Source organism: Lepidothrix coronata, unplaced genomic scaffold, assembly GCF_001604755.1.
Source record: "Lepidothrix coronata isolate B3197 unplaced genomic scaffold, Lepidothrix_coronata-1.0 Scaffold43, whole genome shotgun sequence".
Classification (NCBI taxonomy): Eukaryota; Metazoa; Chordata; class Aves; order Passeriformes; family Pipridae; genus Lepidothrix; species Lepidothrix coronata.
The window spans coordinates 1,185,609-1,212,759 of NW_016690223.1; the positions used below are offsets into that span (position 1 = coordinate 1,185,609).

Below are 27,151 nucleotides of genomic sequence, written 5' to 3' on the forward strand. Positions count from 1 at the left end.
ACTTCTAGGGATGATGACTCCACCCCTTCCCTGGGTAGCCTGTTTCAATGCTTGACCAACCTTTTAGTGAAGAAACTTTTTCTAATATCCAAAAAAATATTCCTAAACCTGCCCTGGTGCAACTTGAGGCTATTTCCTGATGACCTATTGCTTGTTATTTGGGGAGAAAAGACCAACCCCCACCTCACTACAACCTCCTTTCAGGTAGTTGCAGAGAACAATAAAGTTCCTAGAGCTTCCTTTTGTCTAGGCTAAATGACCCCAGCTCCTCAACTGCTTCTCATAAGACTTACTCTCCAGACCCTTCACCAGCTCTGCTGCCCTTCTCTACACATGCTCCAGCACCTCAATGTCTTTCTTGAATTGAGGGGCCCAGAACTGGACACCAGGTTTGAGGTGTGGCCTCACCAGGTCAAGCACAGGGGGACAATCACTGCCCTGGTCCTGCTGGCCACGCTATTTCTGGTACAGGCCAGGATGCCATTGGCCCTCTTGGCCACCCAGGCACACTGCTGCCGGCTGTTGAACAGCACTCCCAGGTCCTTTTCCTCTGGTCTGTTTTCCAGCTGCTCTGCCCCCAGCCTGTAGCGTTACAGAGGGTTATTGTGACCCAAGGGCAGGACCTTTACTGCTCTGAACCTCATACAGCTGGCTGCAACCCATTGATCCTGCCGGTGCAGATCCCCAGGCAGAGCATTCTGACCCTCCAGCAGATCAACACTCCTGCCCAACTTGGTGTCATCCTCAGATTTACTGAGGGTGCCTTTGGTCCCCGTGTCCAGATCATTGATAAAGATATTAAACAGGGCTGGCCTCAATACTGAGCCCTGAGGAACACTACTTCTGACCGGCCACTAGCTGAATTTAACTCCATTTGCCACCGCTGTTTGGGCTGAGACTTGCTCTTAAGGAACTCTGGCAACCAAGTCTCCTAAACGGGCCGTACTACGAAGATGCTTTTCAATAAACTATATGTATTTGTAGGCAAATTAGAAATATTTGAGCATCTCTGAATCTCACAACTTTGTCTCTAGAATGTAACACTGATATATTTATATACCTGTACATATAAATATATATGATGCATGTATATTTGCATGTCATACACATACATGTGTGATAAATGAGTGAGTTCTTGCCAAAGCCAGAATAGCAACTAGTTGGTTGGAAGTTATCTCTTCAGCCCCTGCTGCAACTCGCATGAGGAGCAGCTGAGGGCACTTGGTCTGTTCAGCCTGGAGGAGACTGAGGGAAGACCTCACTGCAGTTACAACTTTCTCGTGAGGGGAAGAGGAAGGGCAAGCACTGATGTCTTCTCTGTGGTGACCAGTGACAGGACCTGAGGGAATGGCCTGAAGTTCTTTCAGGGGAGGTTTAGGTTGGATATTAGGAAAAGGTTCTTCACCCAGACAGTGGATGGAAACAGGCTCCCCAGGGAAGTGGTGACAGCACCAGACCTGACAGAGTTCAAGAAGCATTTGGATGATACTCTCAGGCACATGGTGTGGCTTTTGGAGATGGTCCTGTGCAGGGCCAGGAGTTGGACTCGGTGATCCTTGTGGGTCCCTTCCAGCTCAGCATATTCTGTGATTCTGTGCAGTGGCCCAGGAGGCAGTGTGCCATAGGACAATCATGTGCTGCCTTTGAGGTTTTCTGTCCTATGTGCCTGTATAATGAGTTTAGTTCTGGCAATATGTGCACACCCAGAGTCTTGCAGAATTGCCATAAGGTGTGAAGTAACTGTTGCAAATGAAATGTGGGAGGATGGAGAGAAAAATACATATATGAAAATATAGGAAAAAGTTTGAAAGAGAATGGACAAGGAGAAAAACATTTGACTGGGCACTTTATCTAGACAATACCCGTGTCATGAGGTATCACATCAAAAGTAAGGTGGAAGCCCACGAGCTCTTTTCTGGAGTCCAGTGTGTTCGGTGAGACAAAATGAAAGCTGTTTAGCCTGAAAATGAAGTTGACTTCTTTGAACTACATTTTTTAAATGAAACGTTTTGTCGTTGGTTTGGGTTTTTTGCATGTCCATGGTATCTCTGCCTTAGCCCTATGCTAGTGCAAAGAACAATGTATTTGGTTTTACCAAAGAAGGTAAACTTGAATGAACACTGTCAGCAGTGATGGGGAATGACATGGTAATCAGCATATCCAGAACAAACAAATGGCAAAAACCTTGGCAGAAGATTTTATTTTGCTGCTTTTAGCAGCAGTAGAGTGCGTATGTACAAAAAAGGATTTGTCAGAAAAGAAAACTAGCAGATGCTGGATCACTGAAACTCATAGTCTTGGCACTTCTGCATTAAAATTGAGCTGAGAGTAAGGAATCTGCTTCTTCAGCAAGCAGATTTAAGTCCACAAGTCTTAATTCTGCTGTACAGGCTGCAGTTATGGGCAAAGAATGTCAAAATACAAGAGCTGTTACTTTTCTTGGTCATATGGGCAGTGTGCTGCAAGCATCAAGAATGCTACTGAATAGAAATGTCTGGGCCAACACGGCAGTATCTGTGCTGGCTGAGTGTCAATGGAAAAGCCTGGCTGGTTGTCACAGCCATTCCTGAGTGACAGCTGGCAGGAGACTTACAATGTGGGAACTACAGTTTTGGTTCCTGGGAAAGCTGCACACTCAAAAGCTGTCCTGTATTTAGCTATAATTTCCAATCGTTGTCCTGCTGGTTTTTGTCAGCACTTTAGATCTCTTTCTTTGAAGAAAGCACCTGTGTCTTTCGTAGGAAAGGTGCTGATCATGCATATGTTCTGGTGTTCTAGCTCCTTTAATTATGACCAGAAAATTTGCTTCTCTTTCTGACATCTTTTAAAATGTGGTGGCTTGGGCTTTTTTGTTTATTCTCTCTTTGTTTTTTTTCTTAATGTCTTTTAAAATTTATTTTCTTCATTGCTGAGTTTAGGATTGGCATTATTCAGAACTTGGGAAAAAAAGGATAAAGAATGCTAAAATGTAACTTCTGGATGTCTAAAATTGATGGGGTATGTGTGTATTAAAAAATCCTAATTTTGCCATATTATATAATGATTTTTGAGAACCAGTTCCCAGGCTAGATGCTACAGAGGAAGGTGGTGAGCAGAGAGAGACATGAGATGTGTTTGCTTTAAAGAATCTGTTCATGGAGGAGAGGGTCTGAGGGACAGGATTTCAAGAGGAGCTCACCTTAATCATACCCTTAGGTAGATGATCACTGGTAGGATGTGCTGAAGAAATGGTTACAGAAGTGGAGAACTAGAACTTCCTTCAGGAAGAAAAATCTGTCTAAGGGCTGATAGGAAGCTCGGAAAGAGGAAATAGGGAGGAGAAGGCTGAGGAGAAGTTAGTAAAACCAATAGAAAAAGCTGAATGAAGGAATAAGCTGTGATGAGCAATGCGAGTGAATGATGACCAGGTGATGATGTCTTTGCTACTGTCTTGCAGAGGGGAGTCAGAGAAAGGCAGGAGCACTTGGGAGGGGAAAACCAAGTAAAATAAAGATATTCTCTCTCTGTCAGTGAGAGAGCTAAAGAAGGGCTGCAGATTATGTGGAGATGTGAGGACAAAGTAGTTATCAGCATGGGAAACAGTGCTTCTGGAATGAATACTGGGAAGCCCCAGGGAAAGCTGACAGAGAAGTGAGGAGGCTGGGAATGACAGCAGTGTGGGGAGAAGAGATGATTGAGACAATTACTTGTGGGAGGGCTTAAAAACAACAAGAATGGCAGAGAGGAAACCTTCTTCTCTGTCAGAAGGACAGAGACTGAGAAGGAAGGAGGATCCTGGAGAGGACAGCTGTAAAGACAATGCTGGGCAGTGGGGGAGCAGTAGCAGCTGGAGACTGGGGTGCAGGTGGTCTGCAGGGCTGGGCTGGAGAGGCAGTGATGAAATCCCAGTTTGATTTGATGAAATCTCCCTCCTGTAGGTAAGTTACCTGAATAAAAGGTCCTTCTTGATCAGAGGAAGAAAAATCAATCCCATTATCACATTCCTGGAACAAATCCAGTGTTGCTTTGTACTGCTTGAGCTGGGAAGACTCCTAATGACTGTATTAACTCCATGGGTCCAAGACCAGAGAGCTTTTAGATCATTCAATCTGATTCACTGTGTACAATTTCAATGGTTTATTCCTTGTAACAAGCTACATGATATTTTGCTATGCAAATTTTTCAGAGCTGTCTGTTCACCAGTGCTATCTGCAAGTTTTATGTTTTCCTTCTAAAACACAGCCAAAAGTGCTGTGCACGCATTAAATTATGAACTGAACAGCTCTTAGGCTGTGAATGCTGTTCTTGCTACTTAGCTTCCATTTGGCACTCATCAGTTGGGACTGTGGAGGGCTTCTGCAGCTCTGCTTTGAACATGGGATTATTGGAAAAACAGAGCTGCCACCACTAAAAAAGCAGTTGGGCTTTTGCATAGGAAAAGGCACATGTCTGCTGGGTTTAGAAGCTTTACTTGGTTTCATGTACTCTCAATAGTTTTGCTCCAGGCCATGGGCAGTTTTGCCTACTTCAGTTCATTCGGCCAAAATAGCAAAAACATTTGTAGGAAGATGGCGGCTTTACTGTTTCCTAGAATATAGGGAGCTGAAAATAAACTTCAAAGTTTAATTAAAGGATTTAGAAAATTTTCCCAGGAATTTGACTTGCAGAACAATGCAGCTGATGTTACAGGATTTGTTCTCTTTGCTGCACTGTATGGTAGACAGCTACTACCATTAAGTTTCCTCTTTGTTTTTGTCTTTTTTTTTTTTTTTTTGAACAGCTATTTCAATTCATTACTGCACCACAAATTCCCCTGTGCTCAATAAGAGAATCATTCAACCTATTCATCATCTATGACATTGCTGTAATCACCTTTTCATATTACCTCTGGTTTTAGTGTGCCTTATAAATGGCCACCCATTCATGTGGCCGCACAGAGAATATCAGTTTACAGTACTGGTCACGAACCTCTATTTAGATGCATTATTTAATTTCCTAGTTTCTAGACATCCTTAGTTTAACACTGCTAGTGAGCGTGCTTGGAAATTGTTGGCAATTAATCTTTTGAAACAGTCATAATTATTGTGGGGGGGATTTTAACATTTTTTGTTAAAATGAGGTTTTACTTGCCTGAAGTAGGCTCATTTCTGCCTCTTCAAAAAGCTTTGCTAGTTAGATACGCTTTTCAAATTACATGTTCAGTTTGAGAATGAGAGAGCCCAAGTCCCTGCTAACAAGTGTCTGTAGAAGCTGTTTTCCATTAAAATTGTAAAAGATGTCTGCTCTCACTGGGATATTTTTCATGTCTGGTTTCCTTCCTTACTTTGTTTCACAGTCCTCCAGAGGCAGAAAGGTCCATAAAATATAAAGCTAATAACAGAACACTACCTCAATAGTGTAAATTTAACATTCAAGCTTTTCTTGCTCAGGATGTTGCTACAGTTGGGAAAAATGTCACCCGTGTGTTTCACCCCTTCTCACCTTCCCCACACACCCACCAGTTGCTCCGTGTAGCACTACATGTGCTGGCACTCCCTCTCCTGTGCTGGAGTAACATCAGAGTAGAAATACTGAGAAAGAGACAGCAAAAGTTTAAGATTGCACATGCTTGGACCCTCTCATTCCCACTTCCTCTGACATTTTTCCAACCCCCTCTCATTTTTTGCATTGTCTATGTTCTCTCTGTACCTTGATCTTCTTTTTTGTTGTTGTTGTGTCTCCTAATCTGTCTGCCTGCCTTCGCCCTGAGTCCTGCCATCTGTTTCCCACTCTCCACCCCCTGTGAGAGCGGAGGGGTCTCCTGGCTCTGGCACAGGGAGGTTCCCAGGATGCACAGGTGGTGCCTGGGCTTTCCCTCCCTTTATTTTCCAGAAAACCTGCTGGTCCTCTCTCGTGGTCGGGAGCAGATGGGCTTTCTGCAAATCCCCCAGGTGGCTGGCTCTGTTGAAGGCACAAACACGACTTGAGAGCAACTGCCCTGGAATTTTAAAAAAAAAAAAATGTAAAAGAAAAGAGTTTGTTTTTCAGTTAGCACCTTTCTCTTTAAGTGCTAGTTTGAATCCTGTTCATTCAGCTTTTGGGTACCGCTGCCAGGAACTGCCTCAGATCGAAATGTTTGCATCCTAGGTCATAAGAGGACACTGTCTTGGTAAGATCAACTAATAAGCTGGAGTAGACCCAGCAGACTTTCTTTCCAGGTGTCTGGGAAGGACTTGTGTCATCCCAGTGAGCCATCATAGAGGAGTGGGCACATTCCTGTTTATGCAGGTGCACAAGGAACTTTACCATCTTATTAAATTAGCACAAGTCAACCTTTTTGAAAAACACCACAGAATCATTCACCGTTTAGGAGGCACAACAGAATCGGGGATAAAGATCCTGCATGCGTTGCAGGATAGATGCAGGATAGATGCATTGTTCTGAGTGTAGAATTCAGCTGCTGCACTGTGTAATAATCCTACAAGTGCTTCTGACTTACTTAGTCACCTTGGGCACTCCACTTAAGTGTGTGGTATCTCAGCTCTCCTGTGGGTGAGATGAAAGAGAAGAGGGATAATTAATCCATTCCTGGGTTGTTCTGAGGTTTAATTGAAAACTCTCTCCAAAGCACTTTAGATTGGTAGAGAGGTTTTTTCATACTCATACCCTATTTCTTCTAAAAATCTCCTGTCAATGTTGTTAATCTACAAGGCTTTAAAATGTTACTCAAACCTAGCTTGAGTATGAGTGATCTGGAAGTGCCTTAATGTCAACAAGCTGTCTCCTCCTCATGGGAAACAACTTCTGAATGAAAGCCTAAGAAATTGAACTCTTTAAAACTCATACATGATCTTCTGAAACACTTGTGTAACTGGTAGATCTGCTAAGTGGACCTTTCAACTTTAGAAGTGTTTCTAGTGGGTAGTATAATCTCATTTTCATTACATGTCTGCAAGCATAAAATAATTTATTAAAAAAGAAACCTTGGAAAAATACTGACAGCTAAATTTTCATTGCAAGCTGCCAGTGGGGAGAGCAGACTGCCAAATGTTATGTTTAAAACAGTAACAAACTAATAATCTCATGATTACCTTGAGTTTTAATTTCTCACTTCTTTCTGTAAACTATAGCTTGTCCTTCCCTGCCATAGATTGCCATGTCTGTCTCAGCTTCTCTTCCTCATGGGAGGACTGGAGTGGGGGGTAAGGTCTCAAAGTGCTATTTCCAGGCAAGGTCAGTCCCTGTTGGGAGACCAGGGTTGACCTTGGTTAAGTTACTTTGCAGTAATAGCTGAAGGTGTTTGACCTCACAGGGGTCATGCAGCATTACCTATGCCCATCTGTTATCTAGAGAATGGGAGAGAATAGCAAAGCTTTTGGTGCAGAGAGGTAGGTTTGAATGGCTTGAGTAGCTCACATGCCTTTAGAATGGTATAGATGCTGTCACTGTTGGGAAGTATTCCTGGTGTTTCCTAAAATGAGTGATTTCAAGCCACTAGGCTCACTCTGAGGAGAGTTGTGATGCCATGATGCATGAATTGGAATTTATGGTCAACAGATGAAGGTGGCCAGAGCACACAAGGGTTATCACTTGTCTGGTATGATCCAGAGCAGCAGCCTGGTGGCTACTCCTTCAGTCTCTCATGCAGATGTTCTGCCCTGAGTAAGTTTGGGAGACATACTCAAGTCACTAGCTCTCCATAACTTAATAACTTGCTCTTGTGTCCCACAGGCAGGCTCTGCATTTAATACCTGGTCTGGATCTGCTTTGAAGCTAATGCAGAATGAAACCCAATGCTGAAACTCTAGTGAGAATTTAGTTTCTTGAAAATATACCTTCTGACCAAAGTAATTGTTCCTAGTAGTGCCCTCAAAGGAACTGTTGATGAAGTAACAGATTTTTTTTTTTTTTACTGTTGCTGAAGGGGCTTTTTTTTGTGTTGCTGTCTACGCTTCCGATCATGTTACTGAGATTCATACAGAACAATCAGACTTTCACAGACTGAAGTGTAATTTGTATATTAAATTGTAACTTTTCAGGAAAGAGCAAGCCTTGTATGCTGCTAGATACAGGGAGAAAAGTAAGAATGATTGTGCATCTTTCAAAACCAGTTTTTAAATATTCCGCAGGGAAATAAGCTATATTGTATATACAGGGTGAAGTCCGAACTAACATGTTTTAAATATGGCTGTTTCTGTTGAAGAGAAGATTTCCTGCTTGCAAAATCTTAATGGTTACTAATGTGGAACTTGGATACTGAGAACTGTGGTATTCATTTGTGCAGACTACTGATAATTTCTGTAGGGTATTCTTGAAACATTTTGAAGATGAACATTCCTAAAAGTTGTTAAAAAATTGTTTAACAAGTAAGGTATGTTTAAAGACTGGTTCAGGGCACTTGTGTGCCCTGAAATCAGGGAATTGGAAAACAAGTTACTTCCTTAGCTGCCTGCACGTGGCTGTGCTGGCTGCAAGGTTCTGCGAATGGCAGGAACCCCGTGGTAATTTAGGTCAGTGTGTCTTTGTGTGGCTGTGGGGCTGCGGCAGCTTAACTGATGAGTCAGATTAACTCCCTGGCCTTGGGTCCTGCACATGCCTCTGACTTGCTGCCAGTGCAGCCTTACAAGGGCATAGTGTTGGTAGAGGAGTACAGTTGCACTCAGAAATTAGTATCTATTTAGTGATAGGAGCGACTGAACACCCAAGTAAAGCAGGATGTATAAAATGAAAGCGTTAATCCCACAGTTTCACACCCTGTGTCAGGAAGCATGCAGATGTATAGGGATGAGAGAAAACTGTATATGGCCTGTTTTGTTTCTCTTTTCTTATCTTCCCCCCAGTGTGGATAGGGACAGGCTTTTCCTGAACCTAACTCCATGAAGATGTTTTATATCCTCATTGAAGCTCCTTGCCTCCCATCTCCCTTTGTCTAACTTGGACATGCATAACTTTCTTTACTACCCAACAATCCATGTTCACTTTGTTGAAACGAGCTCTGGAGTTGGCACAAAGCTGCACCAGTTCTCCTTGTGAGCCTCTTTCCTCACCTTGGGCTGCTGGTTGCAGCAGGATTGCCTGCAGTGACAACTGGGATGTGTCTCCTCACCCCAGGGCTCCCCAGCATATGGTCAGCTCCATAGTAGCCTTCCTACATCGGTCATTCCCTGTCCCCTCTTAGCACATCAGGTTTATGCTTCAAAGTGTGAGCAAACTTTGATGCAGAACAGAGGCAGAATTTATATGCTAAAACATCTCTCAGAGAGAATTTATGTGCACAGAATGGTATTCAGCTTTGGGAAGTCTGAGTAGCAACTGTTTACAGAAAGAGAATTTAGGGCAAATTTTTTCTTTGAGAGTAGTCCTCCTTTGCTCCACCCAGGGTGTTTTTCTTCTATTTTGGTGGGGTTTTTTGGAGAGAGGGAAGAGGTGTTGGTGGTTTGGTGAGATTTTTGCATCCTTGTTAATCACAACACAAGAGACGAGCATTGGTCATATGCACTGAACTATTTAAAGGATTTTTTTTTCGATGTATGATCAGAAAACCTTTAGAAAATAATTGATGAGGATAGCACATGAAGGAAAAAAAGTCCTGCTGTATTTGGGATTTTTAAACTAATCCATAAGACCTGTATTATTATACATAAAGTATGATAACTTTATAATCGCCATATATGTATTGTTCAGAGATCTTATTTCTCTTTTCAGGCACATACTTTGAAGAGAGTCACTTGCAAGTACTTTATCTGTCACATGTGTACTGATTACCTTTTTTCTTCTCTAGGTAAAAGTATGGATGAAATTAAGAAGCTGCTGTTGTTGGTTCTGGGCTGTGCCGTGCAGGTGAACATTCATGAAAAATATGCTTTCTTTGAATCTGTTATTTGTTCCTGGACTGAGAAAATCTATCCAAAGATCAGTGCTGTATGAGCAAATCTCGAGTTCAAGACCACTTATGAGCTAAATTGTGAGAAACACAATAGGTGAAGGAAAGAAGTGCAGGGGAGAGGAAGCAGACTGTGTGATAACAGTACCCTCAATTTGTTGCCGATGCTTAATCATCCACAGGATGTGTACTTTTGCAACTAAGTAATGCACTTTGACAACACAGTGGGAAGAGATAAGTTTTGCACAGTGTTCTTGATATCAAGATTGTTGTTGGTTTATTTTCTTACTGTTTTAAAATACAAAGGGGAACAGTACGTGTTAGTGCCAAACAAATAGATAGTCTTAACAAGTCTAAACATTTGTTTAATGAATCCTGATTTACTTGCATAATGTTTTGATTTAGTATTCTGTGTAGAAAATACAAAACTAATAGATACTTTGTATATTAGCGTGGGGATCTTTCCGTGGCCTTTGTTAAAATGAGAGGCAATGTATATGGGAAAGTGCAGAAATGCACAGCAGTTACCAGATAAAGAAATCAGTGTTCTGCCCACCAAACCTCTGAGGCCGTAAACAATGGCTGTTGGGGGCAGGCCTATGCTGATAATTGACCTTGTTTGTAGGTCCGTCTAGTGTTTTTGTCATGCCTTAGGATACTTACTCTGCTCAGCTATGTCAGCTCAATTATGTCAGGGTAAAGCTGTCTATGTATGGCTGCTCTGAACTACGTTAGTGTTGCATTGCAGCACAAAGAATTGTTTTGGCAAGCTGCTGTGCATCCTCAGTCCCGTTTACTGGTTCTTCCCAGTGAAAGAAATGGTTGAGATTCAGAACCAGGCTCCAAAAGGACACTGTAAATGAGTTTTAAAAAAGCCTTTAAGTAATGCTTAACTTATCCACAATGCAGTGTTGTTACGAGGAGGCAATAATGTTGTTAGTGCACAATCACAGATATACAGATAGCAGATGTCTGCCTCTTCTAAAGCCTTAAGTAAAAGATTTACTAAAATCTGTTTGTCTGACACGTCACTCATTTTTATCCAGAATGTTTCGTGTTTTTTATCTAAAGCATATGTTGATTTAGTCCAAGAAGCAGCATTGTGCATTGATGTGAATAGTACCTAAGGTGATGCATCTCTTTTAATTGCCAAAACGGAGCAAAATACAAACAGCAAAGCAGGCAGGTTAAATGATGCATTGTAAATGTAGGTTTACATTTGTGCAGCTCCATTAATGAAACCATGATGATTTCCTCCGGCTGTTGCCCCACCTCTTGATCTCATTGCATGTTGAACTTGTTTTTAAAGAGCAAACCCAGCCATTTAACTTAGCCTTAATTGTACTGACTATAAAAAATTTAAATAATTTATTGCATAATTTGGTTCGTGTTCCATATGGAGCAATGAAGTCTTATACCTTCCAGTGTGACAGAGAGTAGATCTTGAACAGTCTGTTGTTAGAAGTGTGTGTTGTTTGAGGTTTTGTTTTGTTTGAGTTTGTGTTTGGGTTTTTTTTTAATTTCAATGAAAATGATGCAGTAAGTTTTAGGGTATATAGTGCTATTTCAGGGTATGCTTTCTTTTAACAGTGTGAAAGAAAAGAAGAGTTTATTGAAAGAATAAAACAACTGGATATTGAAACCCAAGCTGCCATTGTGTCACACATACAAGAGGTGGGATTCTTAGTATTGTCTGTTTTGTATCTTTCCCTTCTTTGACTTAACAGGATTTTTTTTGCTATGAAACTTTAATGCTTGGAATTTCATAATGGATTCATGAACTTCACAAAAAAGGAAGATTGAGTTTGTTACTGCAGTCAGATTATAAGAAGAAGATGATAAGTGCTGGGAACATTACTTGGCTCAGTGATCTTTTAAAGAGATGCAGTGGTAAATGAAATGCCTTGCTTGCCACTTATAGGCTATGTAGAAGGAATTGTTGTAAGGATAGATGTGTAATATTTACAAAACCCACGTATGTCTTAGGAGCCGCAGTGCCCCTTGCATGATGGTGTAAGCACTTGGGCCCCAAGCCTTGGGGTAGGTGAGACACAAGCTCCCCCGTGACTTGCTTCAGACAGTGACCTCTGAGCTTAGATGGTCTTGACAAGTGTACTCTACAGCTGAAAGTGGACATACACTCTTTTTAAAAAGAAGCTTGATCCAATGACAAACATTCTTGGACTTCCAAGGTTTCTGTAGAAGGAAAAGAATATAAGTAGGTGTTAGGAGCCATCTTACTTTGGAGAGCCAAAGGACATCCATGTGGAAGCACCCCCTCGCTGGGAATGGACACTGACTGCAGCCAGGTGTTAATGCATTCAGGAACTTTATTCTTAGCACTTAACAAAATAGTTCATTAACAAAAATCATGATGAACTAAGCACATGGTTATGACAAAAGCAGGAACAGTCTTTAACTGAACTTGATAGACCTGCCTGATGTTTCTGCTGAATCATTCAGAGGAAATCAGTTTGGGTAAGGTAGCAGATAAAAGGTACACTGCTAGCAGCAACCAGAGACATTTCTGCTAAATGCAGCTCCTCCCAGCTGTATCAACTACAAATTGCAAATTTATTGAAAGCAGGGATTCTACTCACTGACACATCAGCCTAACTGTTCAGTGTAGGATCAGTCCCTTCCCTGTGGTGACCACCTCAGGGTCAGTAAGACAGTTGCATACTTCTAATATGCAAACACACGTGCTATTGATCATAATATTTGTCTGATCACTTTTAAAAATCAGACTTAATAATTATAAAAAAATCTAAATACCAAAAATTACTGGGTCGTGTTACAGTTAAGGTAGTTGCATGTGTTATTTGCAGCCTAGGTATGGTGAAATGTGATATGATTTTTAATTTATCAGTAGAAGAACCTGAGGGATACAGCATATACAGTAAACAAATTTACAAATCAACCAGTGAAAAGACACACACTTTTTTGTTCCTCCTTCCTAGGTGACTCACAACCAGGAGAACGTCTTTGACTTGCAGTGGCTGGAGCTCCCAGATATGGCCCCAGAAGAACTAGAGTCTCTCTCCAGGAATATGGTTTTCCACCTCAAGAGGCTCATTGATGAGAGGGATGAATGCACAGAAGTACGATGGCTTATCTTTCCCATATAGAGCCCATGAGATGCAGCAGATTCCCTTCTTTTATGTCTTGTTTGTGCAGGTTTCTATTTCTTCTGCACCTTTCTACTACACCTCTGAAAATCTGTCGAAGTGTTTTGACTTTTCCATTGATTCTTGTGTAAACACTAAGATGTGGTGAAATGATTGGTGAAGGGGAGCAGCGCAGTCTCTCCATGAAGTGGAGAGACCAAATGTCTCCGCGTGTCTGTTCAGTCATTAATCTTCTAGTGCTTGCTAGTCTCTCCACTGGTATCTGCCATCATGGGCTCCACTGTCTTCTCTAGGTTTTTTGATTCATCAGTTCCTTTCCCTTCAGATTTCTGGAGGAGCCTTCTTCCCTCCTTTAGCCTTTTAATTTTCTGTCATGCTTTTGACTCTGATTTTGTTAGTTAAAACTGTTAGTTGTTACAGGTTTTTATGAATTCTTCAAGTAAAGCAGACTTATTTTGAGCATTGGAAAGGGAATGTTTTAGTGGACTGAGCATAGTGGAGATTCCTTTCCTTCTTTGTGTAACCTTCACTCCTGGCTATCACTTGAATACTGTATAATGCCAGACTAATAATATTCTAAATTTATAAATAATTTCTAGATATTTTTAAAACAATGTATAAATACACTGTTATCTCTTGACACTACATAATCTTCTGTATTTCCAGGTCATTGTAGATCTCACTCAAGAGAGAGATTATCTGCAGTCTCAGCAACCACCAAGCCCTCTGAAAGCACCAAGTCCAGATTCTTCACCAAACCCAGCCAACCCTCTTTCCAGTGAAGACAAGCAGCACCTCACAGTTGAGCTGGCAGACACGAAGGCTAAATTGAGAAGAATCCGGCAGGAGCTGTGAGTCACCAGTGATTTGTGCTTCTAGGGAGACTTCTATATAGAGTCTTATGCATCCTGAAAATGCAGGTGCCTGTCAGCTTCAATACACTGGCCTTCACAGAAGCTCTCAGAATCACATCCTTTAAATCTTTTATTCATAGCAGTAGGAAGCTTGTATGTGTGTTCCATCTTTTCTTCTTTCTTAATTGGTCTTTAAACAGAGAGTGATGGCTACTTCCATTCTTCTTTTTGTGTCATCTCTTCCCCCCCTTCAAAATGCCAACTGCTAGCTCTACTTTCTCAGTTCTAGTGGAAAGTCCAGAGGCCAGTGGAGCTAGCTATGACAGCAGTAGCACCTATGAGATTTAAACAGAGGAACTTACTATAAAATTAGAGTTGCAAAATCAGATCCATGATATGCGTATGGAATCATAAGGAAATGATGACGCTGTCATGACAAAGAAGCTTTGTGTTCAGAATATGCTGGGAGATTTTTATCTTCCTCTACAGATTCCTAGCAGCCTCCAAATAATCAATATTGTTTTAGGAAAGAAAAACAACTACTTACTAAGATTTTTCTAATCTTTTCAGGGAGGAGAAGTCTGAGCAGCTTGCAGATTCTAAACATGAAGTCGAGCAGCTCACCCTAGAGCTGCAAAAAGTAAAACAAGAGGTAAGATGGATGCTGTTTAATAAAGTCCCATTTCAGTGTGAGGCTAAAAATACTACTATGCTGATTTTTTTAATGAAGAAATCAAGGTACTCCAGCAAGCTGTTTGATGATTATGGCTATGGCATAGCAGTGCTATGCTTTCCACTTAACTGTTGAGAGCAGTCTCATCTGCTCACCTTGCAAATAACCTAGTAATACCTGAAGCTTATGCAGCATCAGGCATTAGTAATGTCAGAGGTCCAATAGGCTGAAGAACCTCTCTGTCTTGTAGAGCATTTACTGGTAGTAGGAGAATTCTCTTATTCCTTAACGAGGAGAACTCTGTTTGTCTGCACTTAGTAGGTAAATGCAAAAAGTTACAATTTAAAATACATATTTAAAAGTGTTAATGAAGATTTTTCTCCCTGTTTGTTCCTCACTTCTCACAGAATATCCACCTTGCCTCAGATGCTCGCTCTGCCCGAGCATACAGAGATGAGCTTGATTCTCTGAGAGAGAGGGCAAACCGTGTGGAGAGACTTGAGATGGAACTGGTTCGGTGCAAAGAGAAACTTCATGATGTGGATTTTTACAAAGCTCGCATGGAGGCAAGTGAAAATTAGGAGAAAGATTTGCTGAGTAATCCTTAATGTTTGGCTTTTGTTGTGTTACTATTCATGTGTCATTTGTTATTGAGCTGACCATAGCAGAACATCAGAGCAAGTAGAAATTTCATAACATACATCACACCTGTTGACTGAGCAACATTAAAACTTATTTCAGTAGAGGAAGGACTTGGTGCACACAAAACAAATACTCATTAGTTTTAAAGAACTGCTTAGTTCATCATTATGTGGCTAAACAAGATAGACCTTTTTGTGGATGCTTTTTCTAGAGAGCCCAGATCTTTAGCTTAGCTTTAGGTAACTTCCCTGTATTTCAGAGTTGTTCCTTTGACCAACATTTTAAATGTCATGTATAAATTAGCTAAATGGATGTCTGGGTGTTTTTCCTTAGGGGATTTGTAACAGATGCAATTGTTGTTAAAATGGCATTTTTAAGGATTATCTCAGATGACAAATGCTAGCCACCCCTTTTTGCAACTGTTGCTTGGGGTAGAAGGGAGAGAAAATTTGGGTCTTCCCTAGTGCCGTGAGTGGGGTATGTCAATGAGAAATGTATGGCTTTGTTCCAATAGTAATGTCAGTTACTCAGCTTAGTCACCTGCAGCTGTGCCCATCCTGGAACTATTAACTGAATTAGGTTGGAAAGGACCTTGGAAATCTTCTAGCCCAATTTATTGCTTACAGCATGACTGACCTTAAATTTAGGTCAGACTGCTCTTACTTCCTGTTCTTTCAGTTCTTTGAGACATTCACACCAAAACCCTCAATAATACACATACATAGCACTTCAGCCAAAGTGAAATAAATATCCAGACTTGCTGAACAAATGTAGGTTCAGTAATTGACAGCCTCCCTATAAAATTAGATAAAATCCTAGGTCTGAGGGAGAAGAGTGATGTTACCAGGCCTCTGGCTGAGAACACAGACCTGATTTTTCTGCTCTATAAACTCTACTTTGTAGATGTTTTTTTTTCTTTTCCCTCTCTAACCTAAGGGTCCAGCTAGCTGCTGCTTCTTATGAATAGGTTCACTAAAATGGATGGTTATTAAATGTAGTAAATAGACTACGAAAGCCTGTCTTGCCTCTCGGTAATTCCCAGTTTACGTTAGGAGGTATGAAGCCCTGTCTCTGTCTGTTTTCCTCCCTCGAGCTGGCAAATAAGTCCTGGCACACCAGCTATCAGTGTGCCATCCTGGCTGTTACCTTTTGACTGTGCACTGGAGATACCAAGCTTCTACCTGCTGCTCAGATAACTTAGCTGGAGCTAGGAGAGGGGCTTTTAGTGTCATCTTCGTCTGAGATCAGGGGAGTAGCTATTTGTGTTCTTGAGTTCTCAGCCTCCTTGCTTGTCCTAGAGCCAGTGGATTCATGCACTGCTGTCTGCATGCTGATCTTTGCTTAGCACAGTGTTCAGTAAAGAGTCCTGCAGTTTCAAATTCTTCTAGCTTTCCTCGCTCCCTTTTCTACCCTGTCCGTTTTTGGTGAAACTATTGAACATCAGAGGTGAGGCCTGGCTCTCCAGGAATACCTCTCTGGAATACTGTTGTGGTTTAACCCCAGCTGGCAACCAACCCCCACACAAGCACTCATTCACTACCCCACCAGTAGGATCAGGGAGAGAATTGGAAGGGTAAAAGCCAGAAAACTCAGGGTTGAGATAAAGGCAATCTAATACGGAAAGCAAAATCTGCACACACAAGCAAAGAAAAACAGGGAATTAATTTACTGCTTCCCACAGGCAGGCAGGTGTTCAGCCATCTCCAGAAGAGCAGGGCCTATCACACATAACAGTTACTTAGGAAGACAGATGCCATCACTGCAAATGTCTCCCCTTCCTCATTCTTCCACCCACTTTATATACTGAGCATGATGTCATATGGTCTGGAATATCCCTTTGGTCAGTTTGGGTCAGGTGTCCCAGCTATGTCTCCTCTCAACCTCCCATGCACCCCCCACTTCCTCGCCAACATGGCAATACAAAAAGCAGAAAAGGCCTTGGCTCTGTGTAAGCCCTACTCAACAATAACAAAAACATCTCTCTATTGTCAACCCTGTGTTCAGCACAAATCCAAAACAGAACCCCATACTAGCCACTGTGAAGAAAAGTAGCTCTAGCCCAACCAAAACCAATACAAATACAGCTGTGAGACAAAGAATATTTCCCATTAATATGGCACATTTCTAATTTGGAGCCACAGGGTGGCCTCTAGCAGAAGTTGTTGCTATTGTAGAGGCTGAGCTTTTTTAACATGCAAGAGGATTGCACAGCTGTCTGCAGGGTGCTCTGTGGTCTAGAATAGCCAGTGAGTTTCACATTCTCACCGCGCCCTCTTCCATCACTGATGAAGTTTTGACACAGCCATGGACTGCCAGCATTGAGCAGTGGCAACAGCAGGCAAACTCCACTGATCTCAGGCTGATGCTCCAGAGGATTTCACAGGGCATGATTCTGGTTTTTTATGGTCATGGAGTAGCACAAAGGCTGTGCATGGTAACCAGTGTCCAACTTTCCATGGGCCCTCAGTTTTATGTTGAATCTGTCTCAAGTCCTCTGCTCCTCCAAAAGAAGGATGAATGGCTGGGGTCAGTACAGTGTCTGCTTAGATTTTTTCAGGAATGTAACATGGTAAAGATTTCTATCACTAGATGGTACAGTACTGATTCATCTCATGGCATTTACTGGTTGCTGCTGCCTTCCTAACCTCTAACTTTTAAGACCTGAATCATGCAGAGCACAGCAGTGAAAATGCAGTTGTATACAGCATCAGCCACTTTTTTACAGTGATGTGATACCTTAGGGCTCAGAGGGTCTTGACAAGGTTGTTAATAAGCAGTGCCAAATCAGTAAGTGAGAAGAAAAAGTGGGTTTACTGTTGTGCATCAATGCAGAAAGCTATTAAATGAGCATTTAAAATCTTTTTTCCTTCCTGCTATTGCAGGAGAAGTGCAAAAGATTCAAGTCAAGGTTTATGTCAGTGTAATACATTTAGGAGTGTGTGTTGTTTTCCTTCTCTGTGTGTCTTGACAGATTGTTCAGGAATAACATTTTAGTTGGACCATCATTCAAGGAACGTGGAGATGAACATGCTCTGGAGCCTTCCTGCTGGGGTTGCTTAATGAGGTCACAACTGTGAATGTTAAGGAGCAGGCTTAACACAGGGCCTCCTCCAAGGAAGTGCTTCTCTGCAGTGTAAAGCTCCCTTCTGGCATTCCTCTCCATTGAACCTTGTGCTGCTACAGGAGATTAGATTATTTTCTAAAGCCAGTTGCCTTGCCCTATCTTCCTACTTCTCACCATAATCAAGTTTCTATGCAGGATGATGTGAGGAATCTCTGTGAATTAAAAAACAAACAAACAAACAAACCAACAAAAAAACACAACAAAACAAAAGCAAAAGCATCACTTGTATGTTTTCATATGGCTGTTGAAGGCAATGTTTGATTGTCACAAGATGTTAACTGTCAGGGCTTAGTAGAGACAGCTTCTGAACTGCCTCAAGTCAGGGGTTGAACTAGGTCTGGATGCATGTGCAAATTCTCTGTTTTCAGATTTAAACAATCTTATTTCTTCTGTAGTTTCTGAAAATGTTTTCCCGTAGCAACACACTGATTGTGCAACTGCTTACCTCCAGGTAATTGTAACCATCTGAATGCACAATGCACATTCTTAAAGCCATTTCAAGTTACAGTTGATAGGGCATCAAACCACAATATGTAATTTATTTTAAAAACTGGAAAAACAGAATTATATTAAGTGTATTAAAAAAAATCCACAGCTGAATTGGTTTTGTTGCCGATTTAAAAATGAACTTAGAGTTACAAAATAATGTTGGTGAATTTGTTAATTAAATTAAAAATAAACCTTAATTCCAGCAGAAGCAGCACCATGACCACTACCTGCTGATAGTCTTAACAAGTGTGATTTGTAGCCAGATACATTTTTAGGTCAACTGTGTTATCCCAGCAACTTCTGGGAGTTGTTAGTGCTGACATGTTTTAGTTAGGACAGCTTTACTTTCCAGGCCTTGAGCTGTAACTCTACAAAGCTCCCACGGACTAATTATTTAAATTATATGGACTTTTCGATATTAAGACAACCTCAGATCATGGTGATCTGTGAGTGAGCAATGTTAAACTCGTCATAGCAGGCATTTCCACTGGGTTACTAATTTAAGATTTCATCAGAAGTGCTTTGAACTGGCATGACCGCCCATCCTGGGTGCTCAGTGGGAAGTGCTTCAGTCTTCCATATGCTGCGGCTCCCACGGGTGTGTGGTTTGTACCAGAGCCTGGATATGTATATGTACTTGGCACGTAGCTTGACTCTTGATGAGACAATAAAATGACTGGTTCTTTCTTGGTAGGCAGTTTTATGGGTAGTTCTGAGGTCATGGTTTTGAGGTCAGACACCACCTTACTTCTTAGGGCTGTGGTCCAGATTGAGTGTGATGATCTAGCAAAGTAAACTCTTGGCACATTGCTGTTTCATTACAGGTATTCTGACAGCTTACATAACACCCAGCAGTTTCTGTGCCATGTACTTCCCCTGGTCTGTCATCTGTTTGGTGTCAGCCTTTTAAGTTTGCCCACCCTGAAGTGACCCAGGGTCACTTTAGATCAGACTTGGCCCAAAATGCAGGTTCTGTAACATTAGTGTTTCAGTATTGTTGTTATTTTAGTTACTTGCATACTCAGACATTTTAATTGAAGATGAACCTCTTCACAAGCACTAACATATTTGTCCTTTAAATGCTACTGTAGTAGGGAAACTTTTTCCTCTCATGATTTGCAGTTTGGTAGCTGACCCACTGAGAGATTAAGGGTGGTGTGGTTCTGCATAAGGTAGACTTTCTACATTATGCCGTATACAATCAAGGTGCAACAAAAAACTAAGATTACTGGCTATGAAAGGTTTTTAAATCATAGCCTCCTGTGGTATCAAAAGGCAGGGGAAGTGACTGTCATCAGACACTGTTAACTTGTTCTTTACATCTGTCCTTTTCCTTTTTCTTGGTTCTTTTGTTTGTTTGTTTGTTTGTTTTTTATAACAGAGCCTCAGAAATCTTCTTAAGGTTGATTCTATCCCAAAAAATGAGAAGGTACTTGCTGACTAAGCAGCAAAAGTGATTTGCTCATGCCTGATGATCTTTGAGGAATCTACTTGGTTTGGATGTTTGTGGTCTGAGAGAGCAGACGTGAACACTGGTGTCAGCAGAGACATTACATTTTAAATGTAATTACTTTTCCAGGAACAAACTTGCCAAGTGTTTTGTCTCTTTGTACATTTTATGCTTTTGCATATTTCATTGAAGTAGCAAAAGGGATAGGTAGAGGAGGGAGTGAATGACAAAAGGAAGTTTCTTTAGAGAATGAAATAATCTTCTTTTTGCCCGGTTGTAACTCTTCTTGGGAAAAATCCGTACTGTATCCATTTAATCTTTTAAATGCCGGTGTGTTCCTGCCATAGAACATTTGTCTTGGACTCAATACTTATCCGAGAATCAACAAAAATAAAAGCTAGCTGTGGAGTATTGTAGTTTGAAATAAGATGTATTTGATACATGTATTTAAAACATGACCAAGAACACATGGCGGGATCTTCTGCTTTGGACATTTCATGTTTCCAGAGATAAGATACTTGAATGCACAGAGTTTCATTTGTTGTTTGCAAGGAAACTTTAGAGTGCGATATAATTCTTTCCAATGCTGTGACTGCAGTAAAATAATAAATCAAACTTTTACTGAGTAAAACCATATCCAAAAGCTCTAATGAGTAAGCAACATGGCTTGTGCAGTTAATGCTCATGTGTTTAGTAGGGAAATGGCAGAGAGTGTTAAATATAAAACAACTTCCTCTGTTCAAGTGAACTAAAATTCTGTTCATGAGAGGGAGGAACCTTATTCAGACATTTACACAGAAGTGTACTGAAACAGGAATGTGGATATGTATTGATGGATAGTGTTCCCCAACGTGTTTTGAATACACTGTAGCATCCCTTGAAAGTAAATAATTTATTCTGAAGCAGAGTAAACGGGGGACTACAATAAGTTGGCTAAGCAGTTGGTACTGTAACAGTGGAATTGGAATTGAATAGCTGCTCTTCTGTGTCTTAAATCTCTTTGGTGCACCTCTTGATCTAGCCTCATATAAAGCAAAAGGAACTCCATTAAACTTCTAAAATTCAGGAAAAAAAACAACAAGAAATATTAGATTTACCTGCATTAATGGCCCACAGTTAATGAAACATGCTATCATCTCCCATTACAATATCAGGTAAAAATCTTTATGAAACAGAGAAACATGTCAGATTTCTTTCTTGTGTTTTGCAGTGTCAGTTTATGAAAATCACTTAGTTATGAAAATTAAGTAAGAAATTAACGTTGTTGCTTTTTTCCCTAGGAATTAAGAGAGGATAACATTGTATTAATTGAAACAAAGGCCATGCTAGAAGAACAGCTAACATTGGCAAGAGCTCGTGGTGATAAACTGCATGAATTGGAGAAGGAAAATTTGCAGTTGAAATCCAAACTTCATGATGTAGAGCTGGTATGCACTTTCCTTTTTATTATGCTAATTTTTGAACTTCTGTTTTTATGCTAGGTTACAGAATCAAGTCACAGAAACCGGTGGGGACAGGCAAATAAATCAGCAGTGCTTTGAAAGAGTTTTTTAAATTAGACTTGTGTACGTGAATTCTTGAAATATTACAATGTTAACAGTGTAAAAATTGCCAGTGCTACTTTGTGTGAGACTGAATTTAATTTTATGCGGGAAGGTACATCAGAATTTTAAAATACAGATTGTTTTTGTATGTATTGATAATGGAGATACTAAAATCTGTTAGTTAAGTAGAAATCTCTTAGATGTAGGAAATGAAATCTACTGTAGTAAATGATCTTTCTTGTTGGAAACAAAATCCCCAGCCATTACAGAGTCTTTCAGAACACACTACCAAGTGTCAAAGACCCAAAATTCCAAAATGTCTTTCTGTGTAAATCAGAGATATGACTTATTGCTTCGTGACAAAGAAAAGTAAGAAGTGGGAGATTATTGTCTACAAAGAAAAGTAACATTGGATTTTATAATGCCACTAGAAGTAGTAAATACTTTTTCATCTCTTGTATTTTAGTTAAGTCCTTCTCTCTCCTTACAAAGATGTTGAGGATGCTGTGTGGGGTTAATGTTATAATCCCAATGGACTTCAGTTACAAGTGGTGTCCTTCAGGGGTCCATACTGAGACCAGTGTTATTTAATATCTTCTTTAATGATTTAGATAAAGGGATCGAGTGCACTGTCAGCAAATTTGCAGATGACACCAAGCTGAGTGGTGCAGTTCACTCTCCTGAAGGACAGGATGCCATCCAGAGGGACCTGGACAAGCTTGAGAAGTAGGCCATGGGAATCTCATGCAGTTTAACAAGACCAAGTGCAAGGTGCTGCACCTGGGTCGGGGCAACCCCCGATATCGGTCCAGGCTGGGGGATAAAGGGATAGAGAGCAGCCCTGCTGAGAAGGGTGCTGGTGGATGAGAGGTTGGACATGAGCTTGCCATGTGCACTTGCAGCCCAGAAAGCCAAACGTGTCCTGAGCTGCATCAAAAGCAGTGAGGCCAGCAGGTCAAGGGAGGGGGTTCTTCCTTCTGGTGAGACCCCACCTGGACTGCTGCATCCACCTCTGGATCCAGCAGCACAGGAAGGACATGGACGTGTTGGAACAAGTCCAGGGAAGGGACACCAAGTTGATTAGAGGGATGAAGCACTTCTGCTGTGAGGGAAGACTGGGCGAGTTGGGTTTGTTCAGCCTAGAGAAGCAAAGGCTCCAGAGTTACCTTACTATGACCTCCAGTACCTGAAGGGAGCCTACAAGAAAGAGGGAGAGGGACTTTTTAAAAGGTCATATAGTGACAGGGCAAGGGGGAATGGCTTCAAAGTGAAAGAGAGTAGGTTTAGATTACATGTTAGGAAGAAATCCTTTACTGTGAGAGTGATGAGGCACCAGAATAGGTTGCCCAGAGAAGTTGTGGATACCCTATCCCTAAAAGTGCTCAAGACCAGATTGGATGGGTCTTCAAACTAGTGTGGTCTAGTGAGAGTTGTCCCTTCCCATGGCAGCGGGGGTTGGAACAAGATGATCTTTAAGGTCCCTTCCACCCCAAGCCATTCTATGATTTTATGATTCAGGGCATTAAAAGGCTCATCTCACACTCAGCTTTTCCAAAGTGGATGAAGATTTTGAACGATGCTTTTCTGAGTGACTTGATGAATTTTTGTGTAATGCTATCTGAAAATTTGGGAACAATTTTCCCCTGAAGTGGGAGGCATCACTTCAGCTCTCACAAATGCGAATGGCCCAAATAGTTCACAAGAAGCAACAATAGATTCATTCTCCAGGTCTGTTTCCTGGAGTTAAAACTCAAATTCTGAGGCAGATGTTATTTGCCAGTCCATATGACTGCATCCAAATTTGATGTGATGAGTTGAAGCTCAGGAGAATTCAAGGTTCTATCTGCAGTTTCCAGGATGTCAGTGCATGATGCTACATGTTTTTGAAGAGCTTAGCTCTGGAGACAGCTTGAACCCAGCCTGCCTTACTAGTCCTGGCTTGTACTGACCCTGTCATCACCTAGTAGGTTCTCATTGCCATCACTCTCCTTGACTCTAAACAGGACCACTTGGGTGCCTCTGCTCTGCATTCTGTGGCGTATATAGTAGCCCATAGCAAACATTTAATGCTGTACATGTATTTCAGTATAAAAATACAGAGTTTGAGGAGATTCTTCTACCCTCAGTGTATGTTGTGCAAGTGGCTGTTAACCCAGAACCTTACAGATAAGCTGAACGCGCATTTTCATTCATATGTGTCTTGCACAGGACCGGGACACGGACAAGAAGAGAATTGAAGAGCTGCTGGAGGAGAACATGGTCTTGGAGATTGCACAGAAACAGAGCATGAATGAGTCTGCACACCTAGGCTGGGAACTAGAACAACTGTCTAAAAGCACAGATCTTGCAGATAGTGAGTACCAGCTGGGGTAGCTGTTGTGTTCGTGGTCTGTTTCAGAATAGACAGGTTGGTTTACTGAAGATGGGATCAGAAGTTGAGTCCGAGGTTGGAGAACTTCCCTCATTCAGCCACTTGACTTTGATCATAGTTTTCTGCAACTTCTGAAACATATTCCTCTACTTTATTTTATTTTCTTTCGATGAAAGCATCAAAATGTTTTCCTTTTTGTTCATCCCTGAGAGAGTAACTTTTAAGTAAAATAATAATTTAAAAAAATAAAGCTGAAATGTCACACTGGATATTTCTAACTGAATGGTTGGGAGGAGTCTGTGATCTTTAGTATTCTTTAGTACAATTAGTACAGACAATTAACTGGTCTTTAAGTCCCAGGAAGTAGTGTATGCTGAAGTCATTTATTTTTACTAGATACTGAAAAATGTGTACAGTTAAAATAACTGGCTGATTTTTTTCTTTGAATGGTTGATTTGATTTCCGTAACTATCACAAACATAACTAATTCTTTCTTCACTAGACAGGTTTTAGCATTGGTTTCTGTGTTTAACATTCATTCTGTCTATTATAGCTGCCTAAATAACAATGCTAAATGGACCTTGGGGAATACAAGCTATTTCCCCTTAATTCAATATGCAGCTTTTATTGAGTACTCACCTTACTTCTACTAAGACTTGCATGTTTGGCTTTGTGTACCAGGAACAGTTTAACTTGAAGACAAAGGAATAAATCAGAGTAAGGAGATGTTAAGTTTTCAGTAAAACTGTCTAGAATAGTTTTATTTTGTAAAACAACTAAGTGTGTGCCTGACACCAATTCTTAAATCTTGCTGTCTAGGATCTTAATTCTCTTCACTAAGATTAATGGCTAGTTAATTGTTACTTCTAAATAATAATCTTGCAAAGCAGGTTATATTAGCCTGAGAAGAGAATGGCACTCTATTGCTCCTTATATGTAATCAAGGATATTGTTTATTGTATTTAGTCAGGGGGACAAAAACACAGTTCTCTCAAAGCTTACAGATTTTGATAAAAGAGTATTTTAGGAAAATGTAGAAGTATTAAATTTTCTGGCCTGTTTAAAATACCGAGTTTTGCCCTCTTCCTGATTTGGTTTCACTAGTGATGTAATAGAAGGATGCTAGTTTTATTTTGTTACCTCTTATTTATTAATGTCTGTCAAACATAACTTTCAAAATTTGCTTGAGGGATTTAAAAAACATGAAAAAGATGAGGTTTCTTCACAGCACTGGAGCTTCAGAAACTCTGATTAACCAAAGAAAAAGAATAAGAGGAACTGAGAACATAAGTAAACTTTTATACTCAGTAGAAAAAAAAAAGTAATGAAGGAAGCCCAAATTTTAAAAAAACAAAACTCATTAAACTTCGAGCTTTTAAATTATTTCAGGGAAATGCCTGTTCTACTTTTACAATAATTCTCCTTAAGAAGTTCCATTTCAATGCATGTTGCTGTTCTGAATGCAACTTGTTTGTAGAAATATAGCCAGACTTGAAAGCCCTTTTGGAAAATCTCCTGTTCTTGGATTTCGAGTTGAGTCTGCAAGGGTGACAGGTAGCAGAAGATTTTACTGGATTGTTTGGAATATTTTATTCAAAATAATTTAAAAAATAAGTATGGGGAAAAGTAATTTAGATGGACTTTGCTTCAGAACAGAACTTAACTGGAGTATTTAGTTAATGTTTACTATTTGAGTCTTCACTTGACCAAAATTCTCCAGTTGATGCTCTATAAAAGAGACAAATAGGATTTTACCATTTCAGAAATTTGCCAGTTAAGGTGTTCAGTGTGCTGTATGTAATACTGCTGATTATTTAGGAGTCATTAATTTTCTTAGACTTAAAGACAACGTTAAAGTCAGTTTCATGTGAAATGTGGGTTTGAGGTGATGGGCAGCAATTATTCCATGGGAAACAGAAGTTTACTCTTGTAATTATTCAAATGCTGAGCAGAGAAATTAACAGAACAGTGAGGCTTGGGTGGTGGATTTTAAGGCTGAGAGGTACTGAGACTTTTGATTACAAACATTTAGAGTAGAATAACATCTCTGTTGTAAAACTTGCATAAATTTTGTCAGTTCTGAAATTTCAACTTCAGACACCTCTCTGATCAGCATTCTGTTGGATGTCCTGTACCTGGATACCTGATACTATATTATCTTCCCTGATTCAGCATATTTTTGATGAAGTAGCTGTGAAGATAAGCAATGGAATTCTCCTTTTATAAGAATTTTTTCCATGACTAAATATGATTGAATACCTGAGTTTTCACTAGCTCTTTTCCAAAGGAGGACAACAAAGATGGTGAAGGGCCTTGAGGCGAAGCTGTATGAGGAGCAGCTGAGGGCACTTGGTCTGTTCAGCCTGGAGGAGACTGAGGAGAGACCTCATTGTACTCTACAACTTTCTCGTGAGGGGAAGAGGAGGGGTGTCTCTGGTGACCAGTGACAGGACTGAGGGAATGGCCTGAAGTTGTGTCAGGGGAGGTTTAGGTTAGATATTGAAAAGAGGTTCTTCACACAGAGGGTGGTTGGGCACTGGAACAGGCTCCCCAGGGAAGTGGTGACAGCACCAAGCCTGACAGAGTTCAAGAAGTATTTGGACAATGCTCTTGGGCACACGGTGTGACTCTTGAGGATGGTCCTGTGCAGGGCCAGGAGCTGGACTCAATGATCCTTGTGGGTCCCTTCCAACTCAGCATATTCCGTGATTCTGTGATCTTCCTGTTTCAGCAAACACTTTGCAGTGGTTTACTTTTTGCCTCAGTTTATTTCCTCTGATGAAAGTATGAGATGGTATCAAAGTATATTTTGCTACTAACTCGCTGCTAACATGACTAAAGAAAATTTAAGAAGAGTTAGGAAAGTAAGTAACTTTATAGATGGCTATCTGTTCAGATGGTTGTCTGTTCAGATACTACCCTATTTATTAGAAGTCTTAATGGTTATCTGTGAAAATGGGTTCTGTTTTTAACAAAGGGTTTATTTAGCAGTCAAGTTGAAATTAGAAGAATCTGACTGCAGTAATCTTCCTGCA

At 40.7% G+C, this 27,151-nt stretch overlaps 1 protein-coding gene across 3 annotated transcripts in view; it reads left to right on the plus strand.

Annotated features, from left to right (window-relative positions):
- CCDC88C (coiled-coil domain containing 88C) overlaps nt 1-27,151 on the plus strand; it is a 102,661-nt gene that overhangs the window by 42,816 nt on the left and 32,694 nt on the right. For all 3 annotated transcript variants that reach the window (XM_017813794.1, XM_017813795.1, XM_017813796.1), the window contains exons 5-12: nt 9,740-9,798; nt 11,432-11,515; nt 12,802-12,942; nt 13,636-13,820; nt 14,394-14,475; nt 14,904-15,062; nt 21,482-21,628; nt 23,954-24,098. In XM_017813794.1, coding sequence (XP_017669283.1) covers nt 9,740-9,798; nt 11,432-11,515; nt 12,802-12,942; nt 13,636-13,820; nt 14,394-14,475; nt 14,904-15,062; nt 21,482-21,628; nt 23,954-24,098 — 1,002 coding nt within the window. The remainder of the gene's footprint in view (nt 1-9,739; nt 9,799-11,431; nt 11,516-12,801; nt 12,943-13,635; nt 13,821-14,393; nt 14,476-14,903; nt 15,063-21,481; nt 21,629-23,953; nt 24,099-27,151) is intronic.